The sequence below is a fragment of the Anopheles coustani genome, chromosome 3 (genome assembly GCF_943734705.1).
Source record: "Anopheles coustani chromosome 3, idAnoCousDA_361_x.2, whole genome shotgun sequence".
NCBI lineage: Eukaryota > Metazoa > Arthropoda > Insecta > Diptera > Culicidae > Anopheles > Anopheles coustani.
In genome coordinates, this window is record NC_071288.1 from 67,823,416 (window position 1) to 67,850,601 (window position 27,186).

At 41.8% G+C, this 27,186-nt stretch overlaps 1 protein-coding gene across 1 annotated transcript in view; it reads left to right on the plus strand.

Moving 5' to 3' along the window:
• The first annotated feature begins 450 nt into the window (after positions 1-450).
• The window catches only part of LOC131271385 (solute carrier family 12 member 4), a 66,803-nt gene continuing 40,067 nt past the window's right edge, over positions 451-27,186 (plus strand). The window contains exon 1 of the mRNA XM_058272799.1: positions 451-589. Coding sequence (XP_058128782.1) covers positions 451-589 — 139 coding nt within the window. The remainder of the gene's footprint in view (positions 590-27,186) is intronic.

Genomic DNA, 27,186 nt, shown 5'->3' on the forward strand with positions numbered 1-27,186 from the left:
TGAAACGGGAAAATGTTCTTGACTTGAAGAAACAGTTTAATGATTCTTGCGGACAGAGATGATAACATGTTTGAGTTGATAGTTTAAGGAATACGTTTTGTCATAAAATACTCACCGTAAATCGTTCACCCATTTCCAGTTAACGAGAGTGTTTGCTTCGGCAGAAACATTGGCAGGTACCACCCGCGAGGCTGCTGGTTGTATGTACTGACTAACAGTGTGCGTGTTTGCCGTGTCGAAGTGTCCAACGAGGAAAGGTCACAGGTCGAGTGGGGGAAATAAAAATCGGTCTATTCTGATTGATCCCCGGAGGGGTTTCGGTCGAGGGGGTTTCGTGTCCGTGCTCGGGAAATTTGTGAACCCTTCGCTGAACCGCTGCCAGCTCCGTTTCCGGAGTGACTTTGGAGTGAGTGAGTGTAAGTGAGCGTCACGGTGGGTCAGGCAAGCAGTATGGCGGAGGATTGCGACAAAGCTCCGGCGGCCAGCGGGGGCGACGCGGAGAAGTCGGTCGGGAAGCAGGCCAGCCCGGCCCCGCAGCAGAAGAATGCGGGCAGCAAGGGTGCCTCGCCTAACAAGGCGGCAGGGAAAGGTAAATTTCGCGACGATAGATTTGTGGTTTTTCGTTTCTGTACTATTTTGGTTTATTTACTTTAACTACTCTATTATACTTAAACTAGTATAGAATACTAGTGAATGAACTCTGTTACTTTAATGAATTTGACGAATCTTTAACAATATAAAAAATTGATCAATTATTTTTACATATAACAATTATTATCGTAACATCAACGTACCTTTTTAATTTTGAGATTTGTGGCTTCTAATGTTAAATGGAACAAAGAGTTGGAAACAGATTTGATCCTAAAGTTAATTAAATGAAGTGTTTATTTAATCCAACCTTAATTTAGATCAAACAACTTTAATGCCCTACTTTAGTATGTGAGAGCAAAGTGTGATAGTAAAAAATAAAAACTTTACTCAAAAACAAACAACTATTTTGGATCGAAGTTTGGAAATGAAAAGGTCTATGTGCTTAGATTTGCCGGAAGATTTCTCATTTTTAATCCCCTTTTGATAATAGATTTTGCGATTGCTAATTGAATACAAAATGTATAAATAAAAGCAATAGAAAATATTATTTACTAATGCAAATGTTATTTAATTAAAAAGTGAATTCTATTTATTAATGCAAAAACTCATGCTCTGGCGAAATGAGAAACAAGTAAATATCGCACGACATTAAGTTCAATTTCTAGTATTATTTTCATTATTATTTATTTATTAGTTCGCGTTATCTGGCAAAGTCTGCCTTCATAGCAAAACATAAATATAAATAAATCGTGGTAAAGTAAACCTAGGGATCGTCAAACAAGTTGTCTTAAGCAATTTTTAACCTGGTTAACCGTCATATTCATATCAACTAGATTACTTATAGAATTCATCATTAGGGTTAAAGGGTCACTAGTGCTATGTATTGTGGATCTGTAGTGTGTGACTTGTGTAGAAATATGCACTGTGCCGTCCTTCTTCTGTGTTCTAATGAATTTTAGCCGATATTATTGGTAAAGTGAACGTAAATTATGCGCATTAAGCTTAGTTGATATTAATTTCGCTCGCTACTGTTGACAGTTACTTGATGAAATATTAAATTAAATCTTAATGAAAATGTAAATAGCTTTCCGCTAAAAAGACGATCAAAGGGATTAGAAAATAATTTCTTCAAACTCCAAGACCTATATCGCCTTAACTACTGATGTCACAGCACAATCCCGTAAATCCCCTTTCGGAGGAACCGCAAATATCGCTCGAGTGGTACGAGTGGCCGATGTGCTTAAGTAATTCATGTCACCCATATGCCGCATATTATCACTAACTTTGCCACAGATGAGTGGCTGCTCAGGCTCTACTGGAAAGTATCATAATTTCCATTTCACTTGAAATCGGTCCATGTGCTTGTGCCGCCTTCGATAGCTGGAGATATGTATTGTTCGCGTCCTATAATCCCAGTGCTAGGTGACCCCCTTTTTAAGCCGTTCCCTTGCGGTGTGCTGCATTTCCCTGGATGCTTTCGCACACTGATGGCAAAAACAGGAACCCCCGCCTTTAACCACTATTGACAACTCGGTTGCCGATTCGACGAACCGGAAAATTAACACCATGATTGACACGATAGCTGCAGTGCTGGTAGAAAAGCGGAAGCTTTGCAGCGGAAGCTATCTTATAAGCGTGTAGTGAATCGGGGTTTTCTCGTATTGTTAAGTAAGGATGCAATAATCGGGCGCAAATCTCGGCCGCTGGTGATAACGATAGCTGTTTGGGGGGGGTGGCCTCGATTGCTGTTGGTCAAAGCAAGGCTAATGTTGGTGAGTTGTAAGCCGAGTGGAGTAGTCGAGAAGAAAATCGGTGGTTTTTGTGGTTTTCTCCGGAAACTCTGCGATTGGCAGCATAAGGGTATTGTATTTACAAATAGGGAAGTACAACGGTTCTCGTAATGTAATTGGCACTCGTTGTATAACGTAGCAAGGATAAATGACTTTATATTTGAGTCCACGTTAACAAGAGTTGTGCATTTTATACTAATAGTATTCATACCTTAATTTTATACTATAAGTATTCATGCCCGTAAAACCATACTAAATAAATATAAAAACACATGCCTTAATGTCGTTGAAAATGGTTTTGTTTCTACCAAAATCAGTATTGAAACGTAATAAAAAAAATTCAGTAATAGGAATAACGCAAAAAAACTGTGAAATGTAAACAAAAATAATAAAAAAGAGTGCTTAATGATAAACAACTTTTGAAAACTATTATCAAGATCTATTTTCCAATGCTCCAACTTTGAACCATTCTGAAAAAAACTTAAAATCTATTCACGTTTTGCACGAAAATGGTTCAATCCTCCGTCGATTTTTCCCCTTTCGCGCCATTTATCTTGCTAACGCATTTTAGTAACCCCCATAACAATCAAGGCACAACATCAAACGGAAATCAATCGGAACTTGCTTGAAGCGGAAGTGAATTTCTGTACCCCGAAAGATGGGACGCAATTTCAATCTTCAAGGCGCATTGCAGGGTAATTTGGTTCTTCCTTTGTGTAACATCTACATATCTGTCGCTATTCTTCGAGTTGTTTTCCTTAAGGAACATGTGCGGATTTCTTCCGGTCTCCTCGACTTTTACTTTGTTGAAATGGGCCGATGCTTTTGTCTCCCGGAGGAAGCGAAGGGTTGGTCACGTTTCACATTTCCCTGTAGCCGTTCAGTTACGCTCGAGTGTGTCCTCCCGAGCGTATTGGATTACGGATTTCCTCTGGCAAATCGGAGGAAAAATGAAAGAGTTGCCATTTGGTTTGGTTTTCTCACGGAGAAATAAAATACGTGATGATTCCGACATTCAAATAAACCTAAAGGGTGGTTTAAGTGCACAAAGAACCGACAAGCATCAAACGGACCGGGCACCAAATGGCTGATTTTCGTACACAAAAAGGTCCATCTCCTATCAGAAGCGAATTGTACACCGAAACCTTACTCCTGTTGAGTGATAGGCTCAGTATTCTCCTGTTTCTAGTTCATATAATTTCCCCGTTTCCTGAGGAAACGAGGCTGAGGTGCTAGTGTAAACACAAATAATTGAATAAATCTCGTGTCCTCGTCGCTTCCAGCAGATCGGCCGGGACGGGGGACATGCCGGGGGAAGCACACGCAGTAAGGAAATGGTCCCTATGGCATACGGTGTTTGATTGCGTCAGCGTATCATGGACGCCACTATAAATAGAGTCCCGTTGCAAATGGACAGCACTAAGTAAACATTCACCCCGAACGTGATTCGCCATTTTCACGATCGCTGTCGTCGGTACACATTTTCCCGTGATTAAACGTACCTTAAACGTTTTCGTTTTTTGTTCATCCGCGTGTGTGTTACATAAGAATCCCATTTACCCTGATCCCCTTTTTTCGACCTGTTGTATTAATATCGTAAATGGCTTTCTTTTTTACTTAAACCTTTGCGTACCAAGCGTTTTTAGCACAATTTTTAGTACAATCTTTTTTATTATTTCTTATAATATTTGTTAACCCGTTGCGTACCAAGCGTTTTAGTATAATTTTAAGTACAATCTTTTTTATTAAAGTTTTTTATAATATTTGTCAAACCGATGGTTTTCGAAGGCCAAGCAAAAACTTAGCTTCCCAAATAACTTATTTTTAATATTACTATAGTTTTTATGTTGCATTTTCATTTATTTATGGGTCACAAACTTTTTAGAACTAGTTGCTGCTGTCACCCACTTTTAGTTGACGTGGTACTTAACGTGGTAATTCTTAATTCTTGCTAGTGATAGCTTGGTATGATTCTATTTTAGGCATTATTACTTGCTTCGTTTGCTACCAACTAAATGAATAATTGCATTACAAATGTTAAGTTATTCATTGTCCAATTTTACCGGCAGGAGAAAATCTTTCGATAAGCTGATCCGTTCCAACGCTCGCACACCAAACATCGATCGGAATGTGCAAACAGAACCCTTCTATTGAATTACAATCGAACCCGATTCTGGCAGTGTCTTTATCTATCGGTAAAATAAGACCTCCGGTAACTTCACCAGCGGCTGTTCAAATATTTACCGTCTTCCACCACGAAGCGAACCGCAACCGAATCGAGTTTGCCGTGCTTCGCAAAACAACAGTGCTAAAAGTTCCACGCACGTTCCACGCCGAGCTCCGGTGGGAGTAAAAGTTTCTCGATAATACTGAATTTTAATTGAATTCCCACCGATGGATCTGCCCGGAGCTTACCGGAGTGCCCTGGGTTGGATTGTAAAGTTCGCTGAAATGCGGCTTTCCGCAAAAGTCCCATTTAATTTGCTTTCCTTTGCGCTTCACTCACAAACTCTTCATTTTGACGCTTTATGTCAATCTACATTATGTTGCGATAAGCAATGAAGCTAAAGTCATCGAAAGGTAATATTTTAGGAACTCTTGCCTATAATACCAGTTGTGTAACAATGGAAAAGAGAAGAATTGTGATTTGAAAAGAAATTTTGACAGATCTGTATCTTTCAGTTCTCCGCATGCTGATTGAGTCAAGAAAATCTCAACTTTCGTTGCTTGAATGCCACCAGATTCTGCCAAGTTTGGAGGTTCCGAACATTTGGATTTTGTTTCGTTTTTGTTTCTCTCTAACCTCTCGTTCCTATTTTGGATCGTGCAAAGCTTTGTGCCAAAATAAATTGAACAAGAAAACTCAAAACAAACAAACGAAGATAGACTTGCGAAAACGGGGGCGGATATTACACAAGGTATAATTTACAAAATTTATTCATAAAAACTGTAGTTCTTTTCAAGTCACGGTATTCACTTTTTACAACAATCGAGTGGAATAATAAGTAAGTCCGCACACTGTCGGTCTCCAAAGTACAACGAACTGCTCCCAAGCAGTGCAACCGAAGAGAAAAAGTAAAACTTATTTTTTGCTAGTGAATAATGTCTCTATTATGTAATGACTTTTGTTTCTCTATCGGTGTTAAAAGTTATGTTGTTTTCATCCATTTGATAATGTGTGTTTCATTTTGTCTCAAACAATCATTTTGCAATTATGTGTACGGCAATACTGTGCAATGTTTACTTTACATATTGTACAATTTCATATTAAAGTAATCAACCAACGTTTCCATCGACTATAAGTTTATAATGTGTACTGAAAATGAGAACATAAATCACAAAAAAGCAAACAAATCAAGCGTTCAACGGAAGCGTTATCATAATTCGGAAAAGTAATTTATTGTTTGCTTTTTGTTTCAAATATAATCCCCCCGCGTTACATCCCATGTGGCCCTCCGCAGCCAACAAATTATTTATGAAACGTACCTTAAATCTCAGATAACGCACCATTTTCGGATCATTTCGTCCCTTTTCAGGGGATACATTTTTCCTGTTTCACGTAAATTGGTACGTGACGGTGGTGTAAAAATTTTAACATTTCAATATTTCATGACGTTCGATATTTGTTCGGTTCAGCAAGCTTTTGGCGCCTGTTTTTATCTTGTTTTTTTTTCTCTCGCCTGCAATTTCTACCTTTCAAATTGTTTTGCCAACTTGGCGAGCGTCCGCCGAGAATCCGAGAAATATTTCCCCACCCTCGGAGTTGTTGGGCCTGGAGTTCAAAGTAATACTGGAGGTAGCTAAACCAAAACCAAAAAAAAAAACCAAGCATAAAATGCGCCCATTTTTTCCCTGCGCGTTTCTATCTCGCATGTTTCGTGCTCGCCTTTTACCGGAGAAAAACACGCAACGATCCCCGCCAGATTGAAAAGCGACGCCCCGGCAGCAGGATTTTGGAACCCCCGGAATTTATGAACGCCAGTAAAAATGGATATTTACAGCCTCTCGGAGCGCCACGGCCACTCGCAGAACGACGCCTCGGTGCGCTGCTCGAGTGTTTTCGTGCCTTCTGACATGCCAACATTTTCGCGCTGAAGCGCTTTTTTCCCATCGTTTGCTTCGAGGCGCACGATGAAGCAAATACCACTGTTCTGGTGAAAGGTATTTTTCTCCAGATGCGTTTTCTCGCTGAAAATCTTAAACGATCTGAAATGGAGCCGATAATGGATCAAACTGCAACAGCAGCCAATTTTAAAAAGTATTAAAAATTAAAAACGATTTTATGAGGTTTGTAAAATATTTTCCTATTTCAATGTTTGCTGCTATACCGTTAAACTTTTCAATTTCAGACTACTTTGATTCATTAAACTAATCTCTAAGTCTCATGGCCAAGTCGATTTGAATGCAGTTTTCCGTACATAAAAATATTGGAAATTTTCATCGAAATTGGAAACTTTCAATCTTCTTCAATCTTCATTTCATTCAATTACTTGTATTATCAAATATCGCTCAGGTATAAGTCAATTTATCAGTATACATAAAATTGTACATGAAAAGGAAGATCATAGGGATTAAGCAAGTTAATACTATATGATTTTAGATAATGTACGAGAGGATCTTTATGATTATTCCTGCCCTCATATCCACGACAAACCTAGTAAATAGACAGACATAAAAGAAGTTGAAAAGAGCTAGCTAGCACTCACAAGCTCGAAGTTAGTGGCCAAGAGGTTTTTTTCGTCCAACTCTACGTTTGGACGGAAAGTCCAAGTAGCCCTACTTTTGCACCGTTGCGTAGACTTTTTGACCACACTACCGTCCCACGAAGTCTTCGTAAAAAGGAAAATTTACTACCAGCTGCAATTTGGCAACGACTTTCTCCTTTCGCCGCTCGGTGGTGGTAGAGCCTTTGCCTTTTTATTCCCCTTCCCATCCGGATTTCTTAAGCACTTTTTTCCATCTTCGGCGCCCTGAATTATACATGAAACTGCCGAGCGGACCACCGTCGTGAAAACTCTAAGCCGTCCACCGTTCGTTTTTTTCTTTGAGCCGGGGTAAAAAAAAAACTCCGATTCAACGTAATGGAGCTGAAGCGCGGTACGTTTCCTTTCTTGCTTCCGAGAAAAGCGAGCTCCAGCTGGTCCGAGCACCTCCCGAACATGGTCCCCATCATTAACCGACTTGTCTTGGTGAGTCACTTGCCAGTAGTCCGGGAGCCTGAGCTCATCCTCTGCCGGCTGTGGATCAAAGTGCCTCGCGAACCACCCCGGTCCGTTTCGGGCCCAATTGAATATTTTATGCTGCTTTTGACACTTTTGCTGATGTTTGGAACTGTGTGTTTTTGCCCATCCCCCCCTGCCGCTCCCCGCCATGCCCAACTCCTCGACAGCCCAAATGTCGCTGGTCGTGATGGAGGGTACTCGAGCGTAGGCGATCGAGTGAAAGTTGAGTTAGGGAAGGAAAACAAAACTAACACAAACACACGCCTGTTAAGGCTGATCCGTTCTGACAGGCTTATGAAAATGTCCCTTCGTTAAAATTACCGGAACGACAATCGTCGCACAGACATGATGAATACCTTTCGTTCCCTCCCAACGGAGAGAGTGGTTTTATTCTCAGTCAAAAATATGAAAGCAAGTATCATATCACAACTCATTGCTGTGCGTAACGGTAAATATGTTAGATTTATATTGTAAGATGTAGTTCGGATAAACAATTATGGTATAACATTGATTTCTATGTGCATGTAGTTATTTTCTTTATTCTATAACACATTTTTAATACCACGATCTGTGCTCTCCTGTTGTGACCGTTTATACCTGCGAGTTGAGGTTACATTTTATATGTCATTGCTGAATGTAAACAAACAAACCAATGTATGATGATAGAAAATCGTAATTAATTAAAAAGGTATAAAGTTTCCAGACGTGAGATATAGTTGAAAATCTATTCTCATACCCAAGAAATATGTGTGCAAAGTTTGGTAAAAAATGGTACAGCCGTTTAGGAGGAGTTTAACCACTAACACCGAGACACAAGAATTTTATATATATATGTAGATTTATATGCTTAGTAGCTACAAATGTCTTAAATTAACAATTTATTTCGTGATTTGTTTCAACATTGATTTTAAATATGATAAATTAGAAAATTTCGTTGCTGTCTTATGCAATACAAAAAAATATTATCATGACTGAAACTTTTAAGCTTGCCCAACTGCAGGTAACTCGTTTGAGGTTAGTTTCGTTACGAACTTTCGGTCTCCGTAGGCAAAATCATCACCTTCATCATTTTCGTTCCACCGTACCCTGGCAGCCCCAAAAAAGGGACACGATGCCAAATGCCATCAGAATTTGCAACCGCAACCGTAACATTTGTCTCCCGGCTCCTTATCTACCGCCCCGAAGTGTTCATCCTCCCCGATTTTTCCTTCGTTCGGTGAATAAACGATCTCGGGACGTTTAGCAGCGCAATGGCAAACGAGTACGATTATCATCGCTTCGCTGAAAGGGACACACCACACCAACAACGGCCACACGTCAGGACCGGGTTTGTGGTCGCACACCGGGTCTCCATAATGCCACGGTCAAAGGTCGTTTTTAATAACCGGTCTCACTTTCCCGGCAATGGAGGGTAATAGACGGGAAAAAAAATGTCGGGTAAATCGTAACCTTTGTACATCCGAACACTCATCAGCTTTGCGGAGAATGTTTGGGAGATTTATTTTAATGAGGACACATATTTTACCACTTGATATCGTTTCGGATCGTAATGTTACCATTTTCTGCAAAAACTTATTTATAATTTATCCCAAAGTAGTTACAGGTGTGTTGTTAATAGACTTCTAAATATAACAAATGTGATTCATATCAATTTCATCATATTGCCATTCTTTATTCTAGACGAAATCCATCTAACGCATATATTTTCCATTCCATTTCTGATTCCAGGTAAGGATAAAACTTCCACAAGCCGCTAGCATCCGTGCCACACGTCGATCGGCCTTCAGAAACACGAAAAGGATCAAGGTTTTTCCTCCCCAAAAAAAAGGTGGACCAGCAAAGAAAGGATCGAAAATCGCGGATCAGCTGGCGATATCGATCCTAAGCGGATTTTCGGCAACCCCAATTCCATCCGGTTTTGTAATTGTAGCGATCGACGGCAAGAGTATTTAAAAGGCAGATCATTTGAAAAAAAAGGTACCCCGATGGAAGGAGGACGTAGGACTTTTGCTGTATGTAAATCAGCACGCGCGGAACGAGGACTTACACCCGGCTGATCCTTTTCGGCCGGAGACGCAAAACCGTGTCGCCACAAAACTCTTCCCTCAAGTGCCCGACCGCACAAGGCGCACGCAGTTCGCTGTCGTGCATGTCGTGTGCGGCGGCAACAGCGCGGGAGGGGACGTGACAACTTTGCCGGTTTCCGGGACGGGACATTTTACACGTGCGGCTTTACCTTCGGCCGGATGAGTGTCGGTTCGTGCCGTTCCGTTAATCCGGTGCGCTCGGGCGGAACCACACCGCACTGTCGCGTCCGATGGCGACGAAAATCAAAAGCGACAACGGCAACTCCGCACCCAGGCGTGTGGGGAGGGGACGGGCGAGCCAAAGTGAGGACACTCAATTTTAATTTACACTTCTGCAACGTTCGCCCGCTCTCCTCAACCGTTCGCCCTTTTTTCCCGGAGAAGTTCACGCGCACAAATGGAACGGAACCGGAGTTTGTATTTCCGTAACCGTGCCTGTGTCTGTGCACTTGTTCTGGCATTTCCTTCGCACCCTCATTTCCGCCCTTAGTTGGGAGCGATTGTTGTACCAGCCCGGATGTGAACACCAGCACATTCGTCACGGTATTTAAATATGACACAACATCTGAGTCTCGGCAATGTCTTTCTTGTTGACGATTCTGAATCCTTTTTCTGCACTTGAGAAAATATATATGCATCTTGTTTAATAATCCTTTTTCTTTTGTTTGCCAACTCTTTCTACCTTAACACTTTGACTGCTAAGCTTTTTTGCAGTGTAGTTTGTATACTTTTCAACAAAATCAATGTTATCTATTACTTTTATCCTACAATCGAAAAGTTTTCTGGCGGACCCCTCGTAGTTCGATTTTATCAGTTTTGTCTAACAATTCTTATTCAATCAACAGAGTGGAAAAATTATATGATTTTTCTTCTCCCTTTACGATCCGCATGAAGTATTGGATTAAACATGTAACTCGTTTTAGAAGGAATAACGACTTTTAATTTGAATGGTATGCAGCTTTTCAAATATATAGCAACATCTAACAGGATATGTCAAAATGCATTGTTCGATATCAATTGGATGCAATTATTTAAGTTTTTCAACGGTTTATTTAAACCCTATGCTTGATATACTGCCAAGTTTTGTTGTTAGGATGCAAATACTAATTGTTCCAATTGATTTACTTTAAAACATTTTTCTGTTTTTACTCTTCGACTCTGTTTATTTGCTGGACTTTCCTTTTATTAGTTTGTTTTGGTTCTTCGTGTTAATTTTCATATTGTATTATTAACAGTAAGTTACTCACTAATGTTAGACTGGCCTAGTTCCAATCTATTACCTGTCGATCATTAAGAAGTTTGATGAATTCTTTAGAATAGAACAATTACTTTTGATAAAATATATTTATGAACCAAATACCTATGCTTGTTTATTAACAAGTAACAAATAGGCAAGGCTTCATAAAGGCTAAATATTTGGGATTTCGATAGGTTATCACTATAATATTGCAATACTTTATTAGTTTCTAGGCGATGTCTGAATTTTCTGTCACATAAAGATCATACTCTTCAAAAAATAGAAATTCATATATAATATAATAAGACTTAATACAATCTGATTTTTTATCAACCAAAGACTTGATATTCCTGTTGTTGCCGTTTACTAATATGTAAAAATATTCACGACCGTTACTTACCCACTTCTGAAAAAGGGGTTTGATTCGCCAGATAAATGCAAACATATTACCAACATTACTCTAACGGTGAGTTTTCTTACAACCCTCCACATCGTTTTGTTATCCTTCCATTCGTTTCGCGTATCCCAAGAAATTTACTTTGGTAAAAGCGCGCCGGTTGAAGGATGTGAATGAAAATATCCTGCACATACGATAACGTTGTAATATATGGGTCGGATATTATTTTCGATAACCCGGCCGCCAGAACATGTAACTTATGACTTCAAACGACGTTTTTTTTTGGTGAAAACTTTCGTTCAAGTTTCTTCTTGCGAACATTTTTGTGTGTCTTATACATCGATAAAATTCGCCCTACGCAGTGGACGGTTATGAATATTACGGGCAGCTGGAGGAAAGGGGAAAAGAACGGGGAACAGCAACGCACCAAGGACCTTCGGACCGGGAAGAGGTCCTTGAAAAACCTCGCTCAAGTGGAAAGCACATATCGCGGTGCCTGCTCGGATACCTGGGGAGCAGCATATACGATACTAGAACCTGCGACCATGGCAAAGACATAAAACTTTGTCCAAAATCCGGCCCCGGGGTGGTCTAGCGATTGAACTTCGGAAGCGACCGGAAGCACCCAATTCGCCGCCAACGAGTCTGTACCCGACGAAGCCAAGGCGAGCAAGTTTTGCGACGAAACAAGTTCCTTCGTCAAGCTCCAGAGGGGATCTATCCGTTAGAAGGAAACAAGAAAAAAAAAGAACGAGCATACACTCCGGAAGGAAGCATTCGAATTGGGCGCTTCGGTCGTCCTCGGTGCATGAAGTCTAAGCCGAAAAGCCAGAACCACACCCAAACAGTTTCGAATCGAGGCTCTTCGAAGCGAAACGAGCAGCCCCAGGGGGAAAAGACGTGGTGTAGGCAACGATCCACCGGTACACTCAACAGCGAATGTATTTGCATTTCGTTTATAGCGCACCAGAAAGCGGGCGGGCTGGCGAGCCTGTTATTTTTATGTTCCACCCTCGCAACAAGCGTCGGCGAAAGCTTACGAAGGGAGCTGGCTTTAGCTGTTCGGCTCATTTCGACAAATGTAAGATCTCGAACAGCGCTACCGGCGACGATGATAATGGTGATGACGGCGATGATGACGCTGATGGCAGTCGAACGTTTGGTGCTGGTGGTTGAAAACTATTCCGTTTAAATCAAGTCAAATCTCCCACTGGGAGCCGTAAAGTTTAAGCATGATTTTAGATGCCTCGTCTCTTGTTTTTTCTTATTTCACCAACTTTAACACACGCAGCGTTATTATGGTGGGGCGTTATGATTTGAATTTCATCAGCCGGTGGGAAAAGAGAAAGAGAGAAAGAGGAGGACACCCGGTGGGAGAAATGTGTGGCTTAGAAGTATTTTAATACTTCCACCATGCTTTCCGGTGTCCATAAGCACCACGAAATGGATTATCCTTTCGCCAGAACGGGTCTTTATCTTGTCCTTCGCCGATGGGGGGAATGCGTGCTGATGAAGTAAAGAGCGCTCGCGCCGCGATTTATAGCCTACGCCGAGATGGCACCGGTTTTCGCTGGGTCGGCCGCCTACATCTGACGCTAATTGGCATTGGGAAGATAAACGAATGGCCCAATGGTTTCAAGCTGGCGCACTCGCTTTCGCTGGCACAAGGGAAAGGAAGGTGGCGATTACCGCAAAAGCACTATCGGAACGGGAATGTAATAGATCCCGACCGAAGAATATCGCCAGTTGATGGCCACGGTCGGATAAAGAAGTGAAAGCAGTTGATACTGCGAGCGGGTCCTTTCTTTTCGCGCCGCGAAATGCCACAGATTAGTTACCGATGCGGTGATAAGTAAAGTTAAGATAAGTAAAGCTGTTCCGCTTCAAGGAATGTCAATTATATTGCGAGGAAATGACATTTTCCAAGGAGGCACACAATGAAACGCTGATATTTAAATCGATATCTGCGCCTGCCGCCTTTAGACGAAACAACTTAAAAGAAGTATGCGCGCAATAAACACCGAGTTTGTTGCTTACTCAGTGATATTTTCATTCAAAACACATAAATTATCCGTGGGAAAGTTGATGTACTGGCAATATTTGATTTGTTAACGTGTATCTACATCAAGTAAGAGAAATAATTCGAAGACATAATTCAATACAAATAACAAAATAAAAAATGACAAAATAAAAAATAATAAAATAACAAATAACAGATAATAAATAACCAATAACAAAATAGCAAATACTATAATAACAAATACCAAATAACTTAAAAGAAGTTTTCACTCTATAGATTTTCTTCTTACCAAGTGTTATTTGTATAGAAAATTCTAGAATTTTGTGCGACATGCCTTGAGGTAAATGTTTTTCAATATTTTATCGCTAGACTTGCATCTTTTTAAATCGTTTTCCAATCAAGTTAGAGAAAATGTGTGCCAAAGAGGTTTTATTTTAAACGTTGAAACTGAATAATCATTTTCTGGCCATGGATTTGTTATTGCATTGTGTTATTGTTATTATTATTATTTGTTTGGCCCAATCAGGTGTTTGCATTTTACAAGCATTCCCGAACACTTAAAAAGTAAAATAACATTTATTCCATTTTGAAACAATATCACTTAATTACATCCGATTTCCCGAATCTAATCAAACACTGTATTATATGGAAAACATGATCAACAAGATCCTCAATATTCCCGTGAATATCAACACGGCTATATTGATTTGTTTGCTTTGTATGTTGTACAATTTAGAAGCGCTCTGACGAAACGTTCATTACGACATGCTCAACACTGCGAGCTTCAATGTGGCATAACAAACAAAAATAAAAGTTTACCAGCTCCGTAAACAATGGAGGCGCCTGGTCGTTCACTCGCAACGACAAGCAGGTCGTAATGTTTGGCTTATACGCCCCAGGTCCAGGCAGCGTTTGTTCACTCGAGCGGTGAGTCTTAAAAATCATCAAACATTTTAGGGCATGGCATCGTTTTTGCCCCCCCCCCCCCCCCCCCCCACACTCCCCTCTCCTTCTGTCTGACTAGTACGTTGTAAAAATAGCTCACGCATTTATTCCGGGACCGATTCCGATTTTACGACAAACCAAAACCCCTCGAGGACTTTTCGGTTGGTTTATTCAATTCTGCGTAGGAACAGAAAAATAATCGTCATGTTTCCGCTTATTGATTTTGTTTCCAAAGCTTTCTTGACCATTCTAGAACAACCTCCAAAACAGGCATAACGTGAGAAAAAAAGGTGAATAAGAACGGCAACGTAAACCAGGAATGTTCCTGGTTTGGGGGACGCAGAACAAAGAGCGTTATGTTTCTTGTTACGCTTCTCGACATCCAAACGCTTTCCCTAACGAGCTCGATCAAACTTTTCCCACCCCGACCGCGTTATGCGGTACCGTCACAAAGGCTAGAAAAGTTCAATGTCATGCGTGCTTAATTTATGGCAAGTCTTTTCACAAGTCATCCGCACAGCAACCGTTGCCGGCAGGTGTTGCGGTTAATCGGTGAACCATTTTTTTTCTTCCAAAATTAAGCTAGAAACAACTCTCTAGCAAGTGGGAAAACGCCAAACGCACGATGTTTTGTCGAATTATTTTTAATTTGCACGACAAGGTTAAGTGAGAGGGATTTGGAACGTTGTGACTTTGCTAGAGTTTAAGTAACAAATGGTGATATGCGAATTTTAAATAAACCACAGGGAATGTATTTGCTGAGGATGAACAATAAGGAAAGCTACGTAAGAAGGACACAGATTCATCAACCCTTAACGGAAGGGTGCATAAGATGCCATTTGGAAATAAACCTAACAATGTATCTGGCAAAATAGAACAAAATCAGTCAAAAGCTTCCCCACTTTCGCCTCTTGACGACTGACGCAGCAAGTAAGAGCCCGAGTGATTCTTTACCGAGCACCATCTCTTGGCAGTTGGAGGAGCGTTTGTTAAAAGCCCGGAAACCGGGTATGCACCCCGTTTGCGTTGGACAAAAAACCTGGCGGGAAAAAGAACCCATTCCCACCGAACACGTACAGCGCGCGGAATAATAGGTCAAGTAAATGCTGATGAGTGTGTAAAAGAAAGTAGCAACGACAGTGGAAATCCAACCTTTTGCAATGGCTCCCAGCGAAGGAGAGCTGATTGGAGGTAAACGGAGGGTCCGGAAGAGCCTGAAGCCGATGCTGCCGGGGTTGATTTTATCCTTCGCACACAAGATGGCCACGAAAAGCTGATGCCTTCTTTCAGCCGCTTTCCACTCTCGTGGTGATGGTGGAAAGTCAGCCCGTTTGGGTGTTTTACTCCAGGCGACACAAGCGGGTTTTTGCCCACTTCTTGTTCGCCTTACGCCTTACGTTGTGTGCGCATAGTCCCGAGGACTTCGAAAAGGGCATGGGGAATTGAGGTCCTATGTTTTTGCCATCGATGTTCTCACGTGAGTTATTTGCTGCTACGCTCACCAGCTTTTCCGCTGCCTCCACAGCCACAATTTATGATCCCGCTGAAATCGAGTTTTTCTCCCATTTTATGCTACTCGCTACCGGCACGCGATAAAATCCGCGAAATGCTGTGCCACGATCCTGCAGCAGACGGGCCCGAAAACAACTACAAAACACCGCGAAAGCACGTCCTTGCGAGCGAAAAGGGACGATCGTAACGTGTCATAAATTTTCTACAGCTCCCCATGCGCACTCAGTTTAATAATGTACGTGCTTGTGTCTGTGTGCGTGTGTCTCAACGTGCGGGTGTGGATGTTTATATGTCGACTTTGACGGATGTGTGCTCGCTTTGGGGTTTTTCTTTTTTAATTTTCCATTGTGACAAACAAAAAACATGGTGCCTTCAATGATAGTTCCAGCTGCCGCCCAACAGCCGGTGCTGCGTTGATCGGAAAAGTTTATCCACCACCAGATTCGTGCGAATTCGTGGGCGTTTTCTATTTGATTTCATTTATTTTTGTTCCAACATTTCGTTCCGTCCCGGTACGGTTGCCATGTTCCAGCGATTCCGACCGACGCCGGATGATAAATTATCCGCGATATGTTGAGGCGTGCGCGAATTCTTGTAAAGTTTTCCCCCTGTGAAACCACCCCAGCACCTTGTGGTGAAACGAACCGTAGGGTATAAATTGAATAACGTTAGAAATTTTTGGCAAAAGCAACATTTGAAAAGTTTCTTGAAAAACAAAACAAAATTAATAGAAAACATGTTTTGAGAAGATTCAACACAGATTATCATTAACATTGCAAAGCTATTTGTAATAAAAAATTATGAATGCTGTTATGAAACATCAAATCCTCGGGGAACGTACAACTTTGAAATAGTAAACATAGTAAAGCTAGTAAAAATTAATATCATTTACAAAACCAGAAAACACATTCTGAGTGTCAAACTTAAATCCAAGAATAATAAAATACACAATACAATAAAGCAATACAAAAACGTCCCAAAATGAATCCTCCCTTTCAAGACGAAAATAGTTCATCTTTGATCCCGAAACTACTAAACTGTTTTTCCAGATAAAAACAAGCTCATAAAGTCATCCCCATCACTGAGCGAGTCGTTTCTAAAAGACAAAGCCAAAGTTTTGTTAAACCTTTCGCTTGTTCAAACGAATGGGATTTTTGATTACATGTTACACCTTCCTCGCCTCGTCGTTCCCATTTCATCTCAATTTCTATTATTGAAAAAAGAGCTTTCACATTAGCAGTTCATCAAGCTCGGACTTGTTTGTCGCTCTCTTTCATTTTGCTTCTGTGCGACTCCTCCTACGAACTTGGAGCGTCTTGTTTTTTCCGTTCTCCGACTCACACGAAAAAATCACACCACGACGAGGTCCGAGATTTTCACTTGTTCACTGGCTCGCAGTAATCACACGGGCGGCCCGAACAAGATGACCGCACCGATACAGCCGTTTTTTTCTCCGGAGCTCATTTCATCTGGATTGGTTCACTTCACTTACACCCATCCAAGCCATAATCGTAGTCCTGGGCAACCATCCATTACTTTTACTTCTTTTTTTTTCTTTTGGACGACCCCAAAGGTACCGAGCCCAGTTCCGGTGGACGCTGGGTGCAAAGATAGAGCATCCTGAAGGTATATAAAAAATAATAATGACCGATCGTTTCCGACCGGCTCGCCGAGCACACCAGCAAGCATATCGTACGAATTCAGTCACAGACGCAAAGATCTCATCCAAGTCAACGGCCGAAGCGCCCCACCCATGTGGACTTCCATAGCAGAGATGAAGTCCTGACGGCAGGGTGTAGCCGTTATTTCTTATGATTAGATGGTTCTGCTCTTCTTTTGTCCCAAACTGTGGGTGAAGCTGCCCGTTTGAAGCATATGCGAGGCGAAAAAGATTGGTCAACCCGACCGTAGATTCGCTACATTTTGAGTTATACAATAACATTGAATTTAAATTTTGCAAACAAATTTGATAAGCAAAGTGTAATAGAATGCGAATAGGAGAACGAAATAAGAAATTTAATTTTGAATATAAAAATGATTGCAAATGCTAAATTAATCAGCATTTTATAAAACTAATAAACAACAGACAGGGCTGCAGCCATGGACCGAGCTACCTGGAGAACGATTGGTGACCAGGCCATGTAAGTACGACGTGCTCAACTGTGAGCGGGCCATTGAAGAAGAAAAAGAAGAAGAAGAGAAACAACAGACAATAAAACTAAACTGATCAATTCATATGTTAAAAACAAACCAAGTCAGGATAATGAAGAAAATAAAATATACTATGAATTCAAGTGTGTTATTTTTCATGTTTAATTTATTTTCTTCTGGTAAATAGTTGTATGAACTTTTGATCAGCAAAGCTAGAAAAAAAATGAAACCTTTAACCTTTTTACTAATCTATTGATCAGTAAAAGCCAGAATGATATCAAACTAAACGCACAATACCTGTCAAGATGTTGACGAAACCCAGCTCCGATAACAGTTCCATTTGTCGGCAAAATGGCTTCTAGGAGCTGCTGCCTTGTCCTGTCAAACAAAAAAGTTGCATGTGTCAGGCGTATAAACTAATTTTGGTCAATCTGGCCGGAACGGAAACAAAGGTGACGAAAAATATTAAATTTCAGCACCAGCTGGCATCCGGATGTACCCCCATTCCCCCGCCCGTCAACTGCTAGCAACTGGGTGAATGAGGTAATAATGGTCATTCCTTTGTCCTTCCGCCTTCAAACCTGTCACTGTGGGCTTTTGTTGGACGTAAAAGAAAAACAGCAGACCGTACATCATGTTTTTGCAACCGGCGTGTTGTGACCTATCAAGGTGGATGTTTTTTAAACAGAGCAAACAATCAAACTAGAATTGTTAAGAAAAATAGAATTGAAAATTTTTCTTCGCCATCTTTCTTCTCATTATGTTCACCAAAATCGTTATCTTGGGATCAATAAATTTTTGCGTTACAATCTCTAAAGCACAAATGGACATTTAAAGTTGATTGAAACGAGCGTCTGCCTCAATTTGTGCGATTTACATTACGCATTATATTTTTTTCTTATTCCCCTTAACTCAGACCTCATTACTGGTATTCTTTTCCCAAAATGCTGTTTTCATTTTCAAAATGGCGACGATGAGTGAAGCTGGCAACGGTTGCGCGAAGCGTGGCGAAGGAAGTGTACAGCACTCGAGTGACGTCGTTGATTACTAATTCAAAGTCGGGTGGCACTGTTGATTATGTGATTATGCAAATTTGACGCCGTTAATGGTTTCTGACTCCTCAAGGACCCCGGGCCGGGCCGGGCTGGCGTTTTGTACTGTCTCATCCGATGGCCGGGGTCTGACATTATGCGTAGAAAACCACGCGCTCGACGGCGTAGGTGGTAACAGCCTTAGTTCCGGAAGTTCGGATCACCACAAAATTACTTTTTCGACAGCACCAAACCAAGCGAGAAGGCACGGTGCAAAAGGGAGACCAACTCTTGGCGCTCCGGGGCAACACGGTGGAAGAAAATTATTACGCCAATGTGCACTCATGTTCAAACGTTTCATTTTCAAGAAGACCTTCGAAACTAAACGACTTCGCGGTGTACAAGAAAATGTCATTCCGCGGAGAACTTGTTCCGCGCCGGCTTAACATGAGCTCAACGATAACGAGAATTTCATCAACTTGTTTTTCTCACAAACGCTTCTACTCTCTGCACATTGGGTCGATGCCTAATAGAAATTAGTTCATCCACAAAGCCAAAACCCCGCGATGAACAGATGGTTTAACAAGATGACAGGGATGTTTTTTCTCAGTGCAACCAAGCGGAAAAAAGCCTTTCCCCTTCAATGAGGTCAAAGGTCAACCTGTACGAACGCCACTCTAACGAGCAAATAAAACGCGCGCCACGACCTGATCCCGGACGCGAAACACATAGCAAATAAAATCAACAGTTCGTAAAAGCGTACGACACCAGAAATATGCTGTTAAATGCGGAACAGGAAGTGCGCGAACAATTGCGTCCGTCGGCCGGCTGGCAGAACAACGTCATGTTGAGAGAGTTATTATCGCGGACGATCGATTGGCCGTAAACGTGCCGAAAATATAAAATGAAAATAATGTCGGTTCAATTTATGGTGCAGAAAGGTTCAGCGCTGTTCTCGATTGCGAGACGTTTCCCGAACAAGAGATTTGATGTCGGTGCATTCAACGGTGGTTTAATTTATGGAGTCGAACGAACATAAATAAAGTATGAATAAATCTATTTGATTTGTTCTCGAAGGCTATAACATTTTATTTTTATTTATTTAGGCATTCTTCGAAATAGCCCTACTTTGTTTGACTGGTTTAGTTTCAAATTAAATCGCAACAGCTGACCCGCACATGTGGTTATTCCAGTTAAGCATACTTTAACGCTTCATACATGCGATTTTTTCAAAACACACTCCATCACCTACCTGACACAAGAATTCCGAAAGGGAAAATCCGTACAATCCGAGGAGGAGAAAACAGCTCACGGAAGAGCAAGATATGGAAGTGCTGCACATAATTAAAACAAATTTGCACTTCATTAGTCACGACGAGGTTATGCTCATCGTCGCCACCAATCTGTTGTGCCACTTGTGCCAAACCCTCCCGCGTGCCTCAATTTTCCCAAACAACAACGTCACACCAGCAACGAGTCAGTTTCGTGAAAAACCTCGCGCATATCGACGGGAACATCCGAGAGCACCTCGGAGCATGAATGACTGGCTGTGCGGAAAAGTGCGACCGGAAACACGCCATCACTCAGCCAACGGCGCTCGTTATCACCGTGCTCGACGTACAGTCGGGGGGGACAGACCGTTACAAAATTAAAACAAATGTCGTCTCATTAAAATTGTTTATCCGTCATACTTCTCCACGCCAGCCCACGCAACCGAGTGCGCTAACAGCTTCATCATTACCCAGTGTTCTCACCGGTCGTGCTGCAACGGCTTCTTCAGGTTCCATTCCAGATTTTCCTACCTGAACCTTCATGGCAACAACCGTGCGAATAAGAAATGCACAAGAAGCGATGCACGATCATGACTTCTGATATTTTCAAGAGTTCCAGAAGACACTTTGCTCTGAAAAGCATTGCCTAACAGAGCTTCAAATTCACGCAACCATCGTTGGTGTTGTATGTCATTATTAGTGTTCGGTTTAGGAACCAAACAAATCAAACAATCTTGCCGACAATGGGTTAGTTCACAAAGTTTTACTTATTCATACTACAATACTAATTACACAATGTTAATAATTCATGACATTTTGTAAATTTCTTAGATTCAATTTCATTAGATCTAGAGAAGTTAAAAGAGGATCTAAATTTAATACAGCATAATAATAAACGTCTAATCTTTGGACGACTATGGAAATTGTCGCTTTAATAAATAAATATTAAACATGCTTGTAATAATTTTAGTTGCAGACTAAATATTTCACCCAATAATTCAAAAATATAAAACGACAAATTCTTTTGACTTCAAAACCCTTGGATACTCCACGTTTTTAATTAAATTTACAGTTTGTGTAAACAGCAATTAATTTTGATATAAATTTTTTGTTCTGAAGTGTTCAAATAGAAGTAAATTTAATAGAATGTGATAAAAACAATTAGTATATACATTTAGGAATGGTTTAATGCGTTTTGGGTCAACTGCCCACACCATCAAAGCCTTTCTCCAACTAGAGACGAAAAATCTATTGATGTGATTAGCCAATGTTTATGCAGAAAGAGTAGAAGAATGTCATATTTTCGTAACAGTGTTATTGTTTGCTAAATTAATCAGACTTGTAAGAATGACCATGACCAACGTCACTTGTCAGGTGAAGGTGGATGGAAAACTCTCAAGTCCCTTTGCTACCACCAAGGGACTGCGCCAAGGGGATGGGCTTGCCTGCATACTCTTCAACCTAGCGCTAGAGAGGGCCATCCGAGACTCGGAGGTGGAAACTTCGGGGACCATCTTCTATAAGTCAATCCAGATCCTGGCATACGCTGATGATATTGATATTATTGGTAGAAGGCTCTCCTATGTAGCAGAAGCATACCAAAGGATCGAGCAAGCGGCGAATAACCTCGGGCTGCAGATAAACGAGGGGAAAACCAAGATGATGGTGGCACCATCAGCGGCCCTGCCAACAATTGCCGAAAGCCTACGTGGGGGTGACGTACAAGTAGGTGAACGCACTTTCGAAGTCGTCCAAAATTTCACCTATCTTGGGTCAAAGGTCAGCACCGACAACAACATTGAAGATGAAATCCGCGCTAGGGTGCTGGCAGCCAACCGGTCATATTACAGTCTGAGAAATCTCTTCCACTCACGATACCTGTCAAGACAGTCGAAGCTGGGACTATACCGAACATTCATAGTACCAGTGCTCACATACGCCTCCGAGACATGGACTCTGTCCAAATCTGACGAAACCCTCTTAGCCGTGTTCGAGAGGAAGATGCTCAGGAGGATTTTTGCCCCCGTATGTGAGGAGGGACAATGGAGGAGCCGCTATAACGACGAGCTCTACGAGCTGTACGGTGACCTTTCTGTCGTACAGCGAATTAGACTCGCCAGGCTCCGGTGGGCTGGTCATGTCATGAGAATGGCACCGGACGACCCAGCCCGTAAAGTCCTTTTAGGCTGTCCCCAAGGACAGAGGAGGCGTGGTAGGCCTAAATTGAGATGGAAGGATGGCGTAGACGAAGCCGCCAATAAAGCCGGGATACGGAATTGGACCAGCGTGGCGAGCGACCGTGAGCGGTTTCGGATGGAGCTTCGTCAGGCCAAGACCGCTCAGCGGTTGTAGCGCCACATAAGTAAGTAAGTAAGTTATTGTTTAAAAAATACAACATAATAATAAACGTCACCTTTAGACGACTGAGGCAGTTGTCGCTCTAATCAATAAACATTAAACGAACTTCCCGATGTTGAAAACTTAATTTTAAGCCGTAGTAAACTGGTTCAAACTGCAATCGATATGATGCGACCACATTAAAGTTCACTTGTTTGCGAACATTTTAAACTCACGTTACACACCAATTTAGCCCGGCTGGGCTGGGTTCCGTTTTCCACCGGAAAACTGCTGGCAAAGTCGTCCGATCCTGCGTTCCAGTTGGCGCCTCGCTTAATTACCAGCTGACCTGTGCAAACATTGCACCACACCCAGGTCATCGCAACTTTCTGCAGCTGCGGCAGCACTATCTGTTTGCCCAAAACCCGGCAACTTTCCTTCAAACACCCCAAACTGCTGCACTCGGTTGCAAAGTAAAACAAACTGTCGGACAATTTTGCATTCTCCTTTCGAAAAGAAAGCTGAAAATGCGAGAAAGATGTCCAAAGTGTCTTGCAAGATGGGTTTGGGTGGGTACGAGAAGGTTCACAGCACGAGGTTTGCTAGCAAACAAAATAGGAAGCTGGTGAGAATGGCCAGACCGTTTCGAAGAAAGCGATGATGAATGACAAACTGTCCAACTAGTCCAACTTCCCGTTCCCGGGAACAATTTTCTTAATGAGCCGCCCCAGCCTCGTGCATTCCTCGGGTTTGGCCCGAGTGGAGACGAGATGAAAAGGTGCTTTCTGCGTACCGCACACAGATTTCAGCTGTGGGAAAAATTAAGACAAGGTTAGACCAGGCATGGACGAGATAGTTTATGCTTGATTGACTGCTCCCGGTTCGTTGGTTCAATAATTGAAAATTGATGTTCATATTTTTCGAAACGGAAATTAATTATGCTAAAGCGATGCGATTTTAATTCTTTTTTTCACTTCGCTTGGATCATATCGATTCGAACAAAAAATAGTTTCGTTTAAAAATCGATTAAAAACGGGAAAACTGATACAAGTCCATAACATTAGGATGGGGATCAAAACAAGTCTTGATTTAATCCAGTATGAAATGAAAATAAACATAGCGATCCACTGGTCGCTACACTCATCCTTTCATCTCAAAACAGGCCTCGGGCCGGTTCAGCGATACTTTTCCGGCGTGAAAGCTACGCGAAAGTGAATGAATAGACACATATTTTATGCAAATTCTTCCAACCCCATGCCAAACGAAACACCGAGCCTTTGATGATCCTTTCGTGAGTGGATAACCAAAACAGAAATTCGGAGAATGTTGACGAACACAATCGACTAATAATAGACCAGAACGAGTCGAGGGCGATTAGTGCTCGACCGAATGCGAACCCTTTTGAACCCGCGCTCTTCTTGGAGTAGCAAAATATTTTTATTAATCCGTCAGCAAACCTCGCCCGCTAGCGATCGATCGTTCAATCCGCTGTCGGTTTTGCTCTGCTCGATGAATTTTATTTTTCCTAACGATGCAAATTTGCGGAAGATACTCTTTTCTGCGGCGGATTATGTTTCGCACAACTGCATGAGAAAAACAACTCACCCCTCCTCTTCAGCTCGAGTGCAACATTTCACGCCAGCTTGGGCATTTAAGGACGGATTGGTGATATCCTTCAATTAAAGGTACTTTGTGACGGTGGAAGCCATCAAGCTCGACCGACGACGCTGTTACCTTTCCAAAGGATTCTTTGTTGCACTCCTTACGAAGCCACCAACAAAGGAAGCGGGATGCGGAACCTCTTTGTCCCGGACATTGTGCTGTGGCATGGTTAAGACGGTGTCTCGTAGTTGATCCCATTGTAATTGACTCTTCCCGACACCCCGTAGGATGTTTCCTTCCTCCCAGCATTCGTCGAAGCGTACGCCTTCGGAGTGTTGCCGAAAAGATTTGACTGTTTTGATAAATAAGAGACTTATCCCGCCTCCACCGATTGGCCGGGGACGAAATAGGCGACCGTATTGTGGGTCGCGCTGTTTGCTTCATTTGTCAATGTGTTGGCTTACGCCATCGGGCTGGAAAGCTTCGTACCGGGAGCTTCCTTTCATGATTACTTTTCCACGAAACTGTTCCGCCTGGTGACGGGCGGTAAGGGGAAAGTGTTTGTTGGCAATTTATCTTTTCCGCAAGTACTTTGTACGGCCACAAAAAATCACCCCATAATCATTACATTAGTGCTACTAAACAGCTTACACGCTAGCTAATCATGCTTGTAATAATTTTGCGAAGATTAAGAGTTATCTTCCTATCTGCAGATTTAAATTCAGTTACCTTAGGTGTGCATAATACTTGTTGCCCTACAATGTTTTAATTAAAGATAATTTACATGTGAAAATTTTAGTTTCTGATTTAATATTTCACCCATTCATTTAAAGATATATTTATTACAAATTCATTTGTCTTGAACATTGTATGGTCCACGTTTTTGATTAAATTTACCGTTAGTGTGAACTCCAATAAATTTTGATTTTATGTTCTTTGTAAATGTTTATGTTCTTTGATAATTTAGTGTTTTTTTATGTTCTTTGTTAATTTATTGTTCTTTACTTTATGTTCTTTGTTAGTTTAATGCTCCAAACAATATTTTGTTACGAATTAAAAATGTTAAGTTTGGCTGTGTGCTCTATTTTTATTAATTTTGTCTACTTAATTTTCCCTTTTCCTTTTAATTCGTATTTGTATAACATTTTGCATTTGAATTTTCTGTGAACGTTCAGTTCATTGTTGGGTAGTAATGGTTTTATCAATTCAAACTGAATATACACAAATATAAAAATCCCAATATTTATACAACATCTTGTTAGAAGTCAACAAACAAAATAGGTACAATACAGTAGTATTACGTATATAATACGAAATAGTTTAGCGATACATGCAGATATAAAGATTTGATTAATTTTATCAACTATGTAAAGCATAAACACTTGATTGAAGTTTTCCAATTCGAAAAAACATTGATCCAGTCCATGCCACAACGATCCGGCCATCAAATGGCTATTGATTTTACAAAACACACTTCGCTGGCCCATCGACCAGGCATGCAAAATGTCATAATCTTCGCTCGGCAAAGCATAAAAAGTTCGCACACACATGCACCAACAACACAACGCTATTCAGATGCGGAGATGGTTCTGCGTAACTATTATCGGTTTCGATCAAGCAGTCACTTTGGGTGCGAATGATATGAATTTCAAACACGTGCAGCATCGAACAGTTGTACGAATTCTCTGGTGGAAGCATCGTCCCTGGTTTCCCACGATTTCCCAGCGTCGCCCGTTTTTCCTCACGCAAAATAAAGTCCTGGAACCAACCATCTATCCCTTTCGCTCGCTTTTGCAAAGGCAAAGCTTGCTCATCAACGTTGCTGAGGTCGGAAAAAATAAGCACCGAGTGGTGGAATCTTGAACCGAAAGTTGGCGGAAAAACCTCCGGCACACCGTCGGTAGAGCGCGTGCAAGTGACGAGCAGATCAAAGCGTCGGAGAGGAAAAATTTCCCATCGGATTCTTTTACCTTCTCCGATTTGATGCTTTCCTTTTCGTCTTGGTGTGCGGCGACGGTTCAAACGGCTGGCAGCACCTTATATCGTATGCATGAAATGCGTCGGCTACATAATGTTCTCGCTTCAGAAAAATTCCTAGATGTTCTTTTTGCCCGCTTTTGATTCGGCGTCGGCTTCACCATCCCCCCCGGGGCCCCTTCTCCGCTTGGAATCGTTTTGTCCCCGATTTTGTTTTGACCCTTGACACGGGCGGAAGGAAAAATGTGAAGCATTTTTCCGACTTCCCTCCGACCCAAAGCGAACACACCGTGCCCCGTAAAGCGGCCTTCAATTTCTTCCTCCCTTTTCCGAAAGCTTTTATGTAGATGAGGAAGTAAAGTCAGGTCGCCACAAAGATGATCTTGCGTGGGGACGCGACCGTTTGTTCCGGATTCCGGCACAGTTGACACGATTTTATGACACTCTGTATCAAGCGAAGAAGAAGAATAAAGAAAACCGAATCCTTCCTCAGAGCTGACTAAGCCTTGCACGAAAAATCTTAGTGAGGTTTTTCTACCTTCGGGGGAATTTTCTTAGGGAGCTCACTCGCAGCCCGTGGGCCTTTCTCGATTGTTAAGGCAAACTTAAAACCAACCTCACGCACTCCGGAAAAGGTCCGTTACATGTTTGCATTCTAATCGAACAATTTTCCCCAAGGTCAGGGAGAAGCGGGCCGCCGTCGTCTAACACGATGCCATTAAAAGTTATGTACACAAAGCGTCCGGGTTTGCTCCTGGATGGTTATATCCCCAGCACCGACCGGAACAGCCGACCTGCGGGCGGTTGACGGACTGGCTCTGGGAACCCTCGACGTGCCCGGGAGCGCCGGATCATTTATTATTTTTGTTTCAAAATTTTATTTCAATGTCGGATGCAAGCAAAAAAGCTAGATGTTCCTTCTTTAGGCCCCAGGACTGATCATCCTTGCGTTTCCCTTCGTCACGAAACATTGTTTTTCGTTCTAGACGGATCCTCCAAACTAAAATTAACAATCC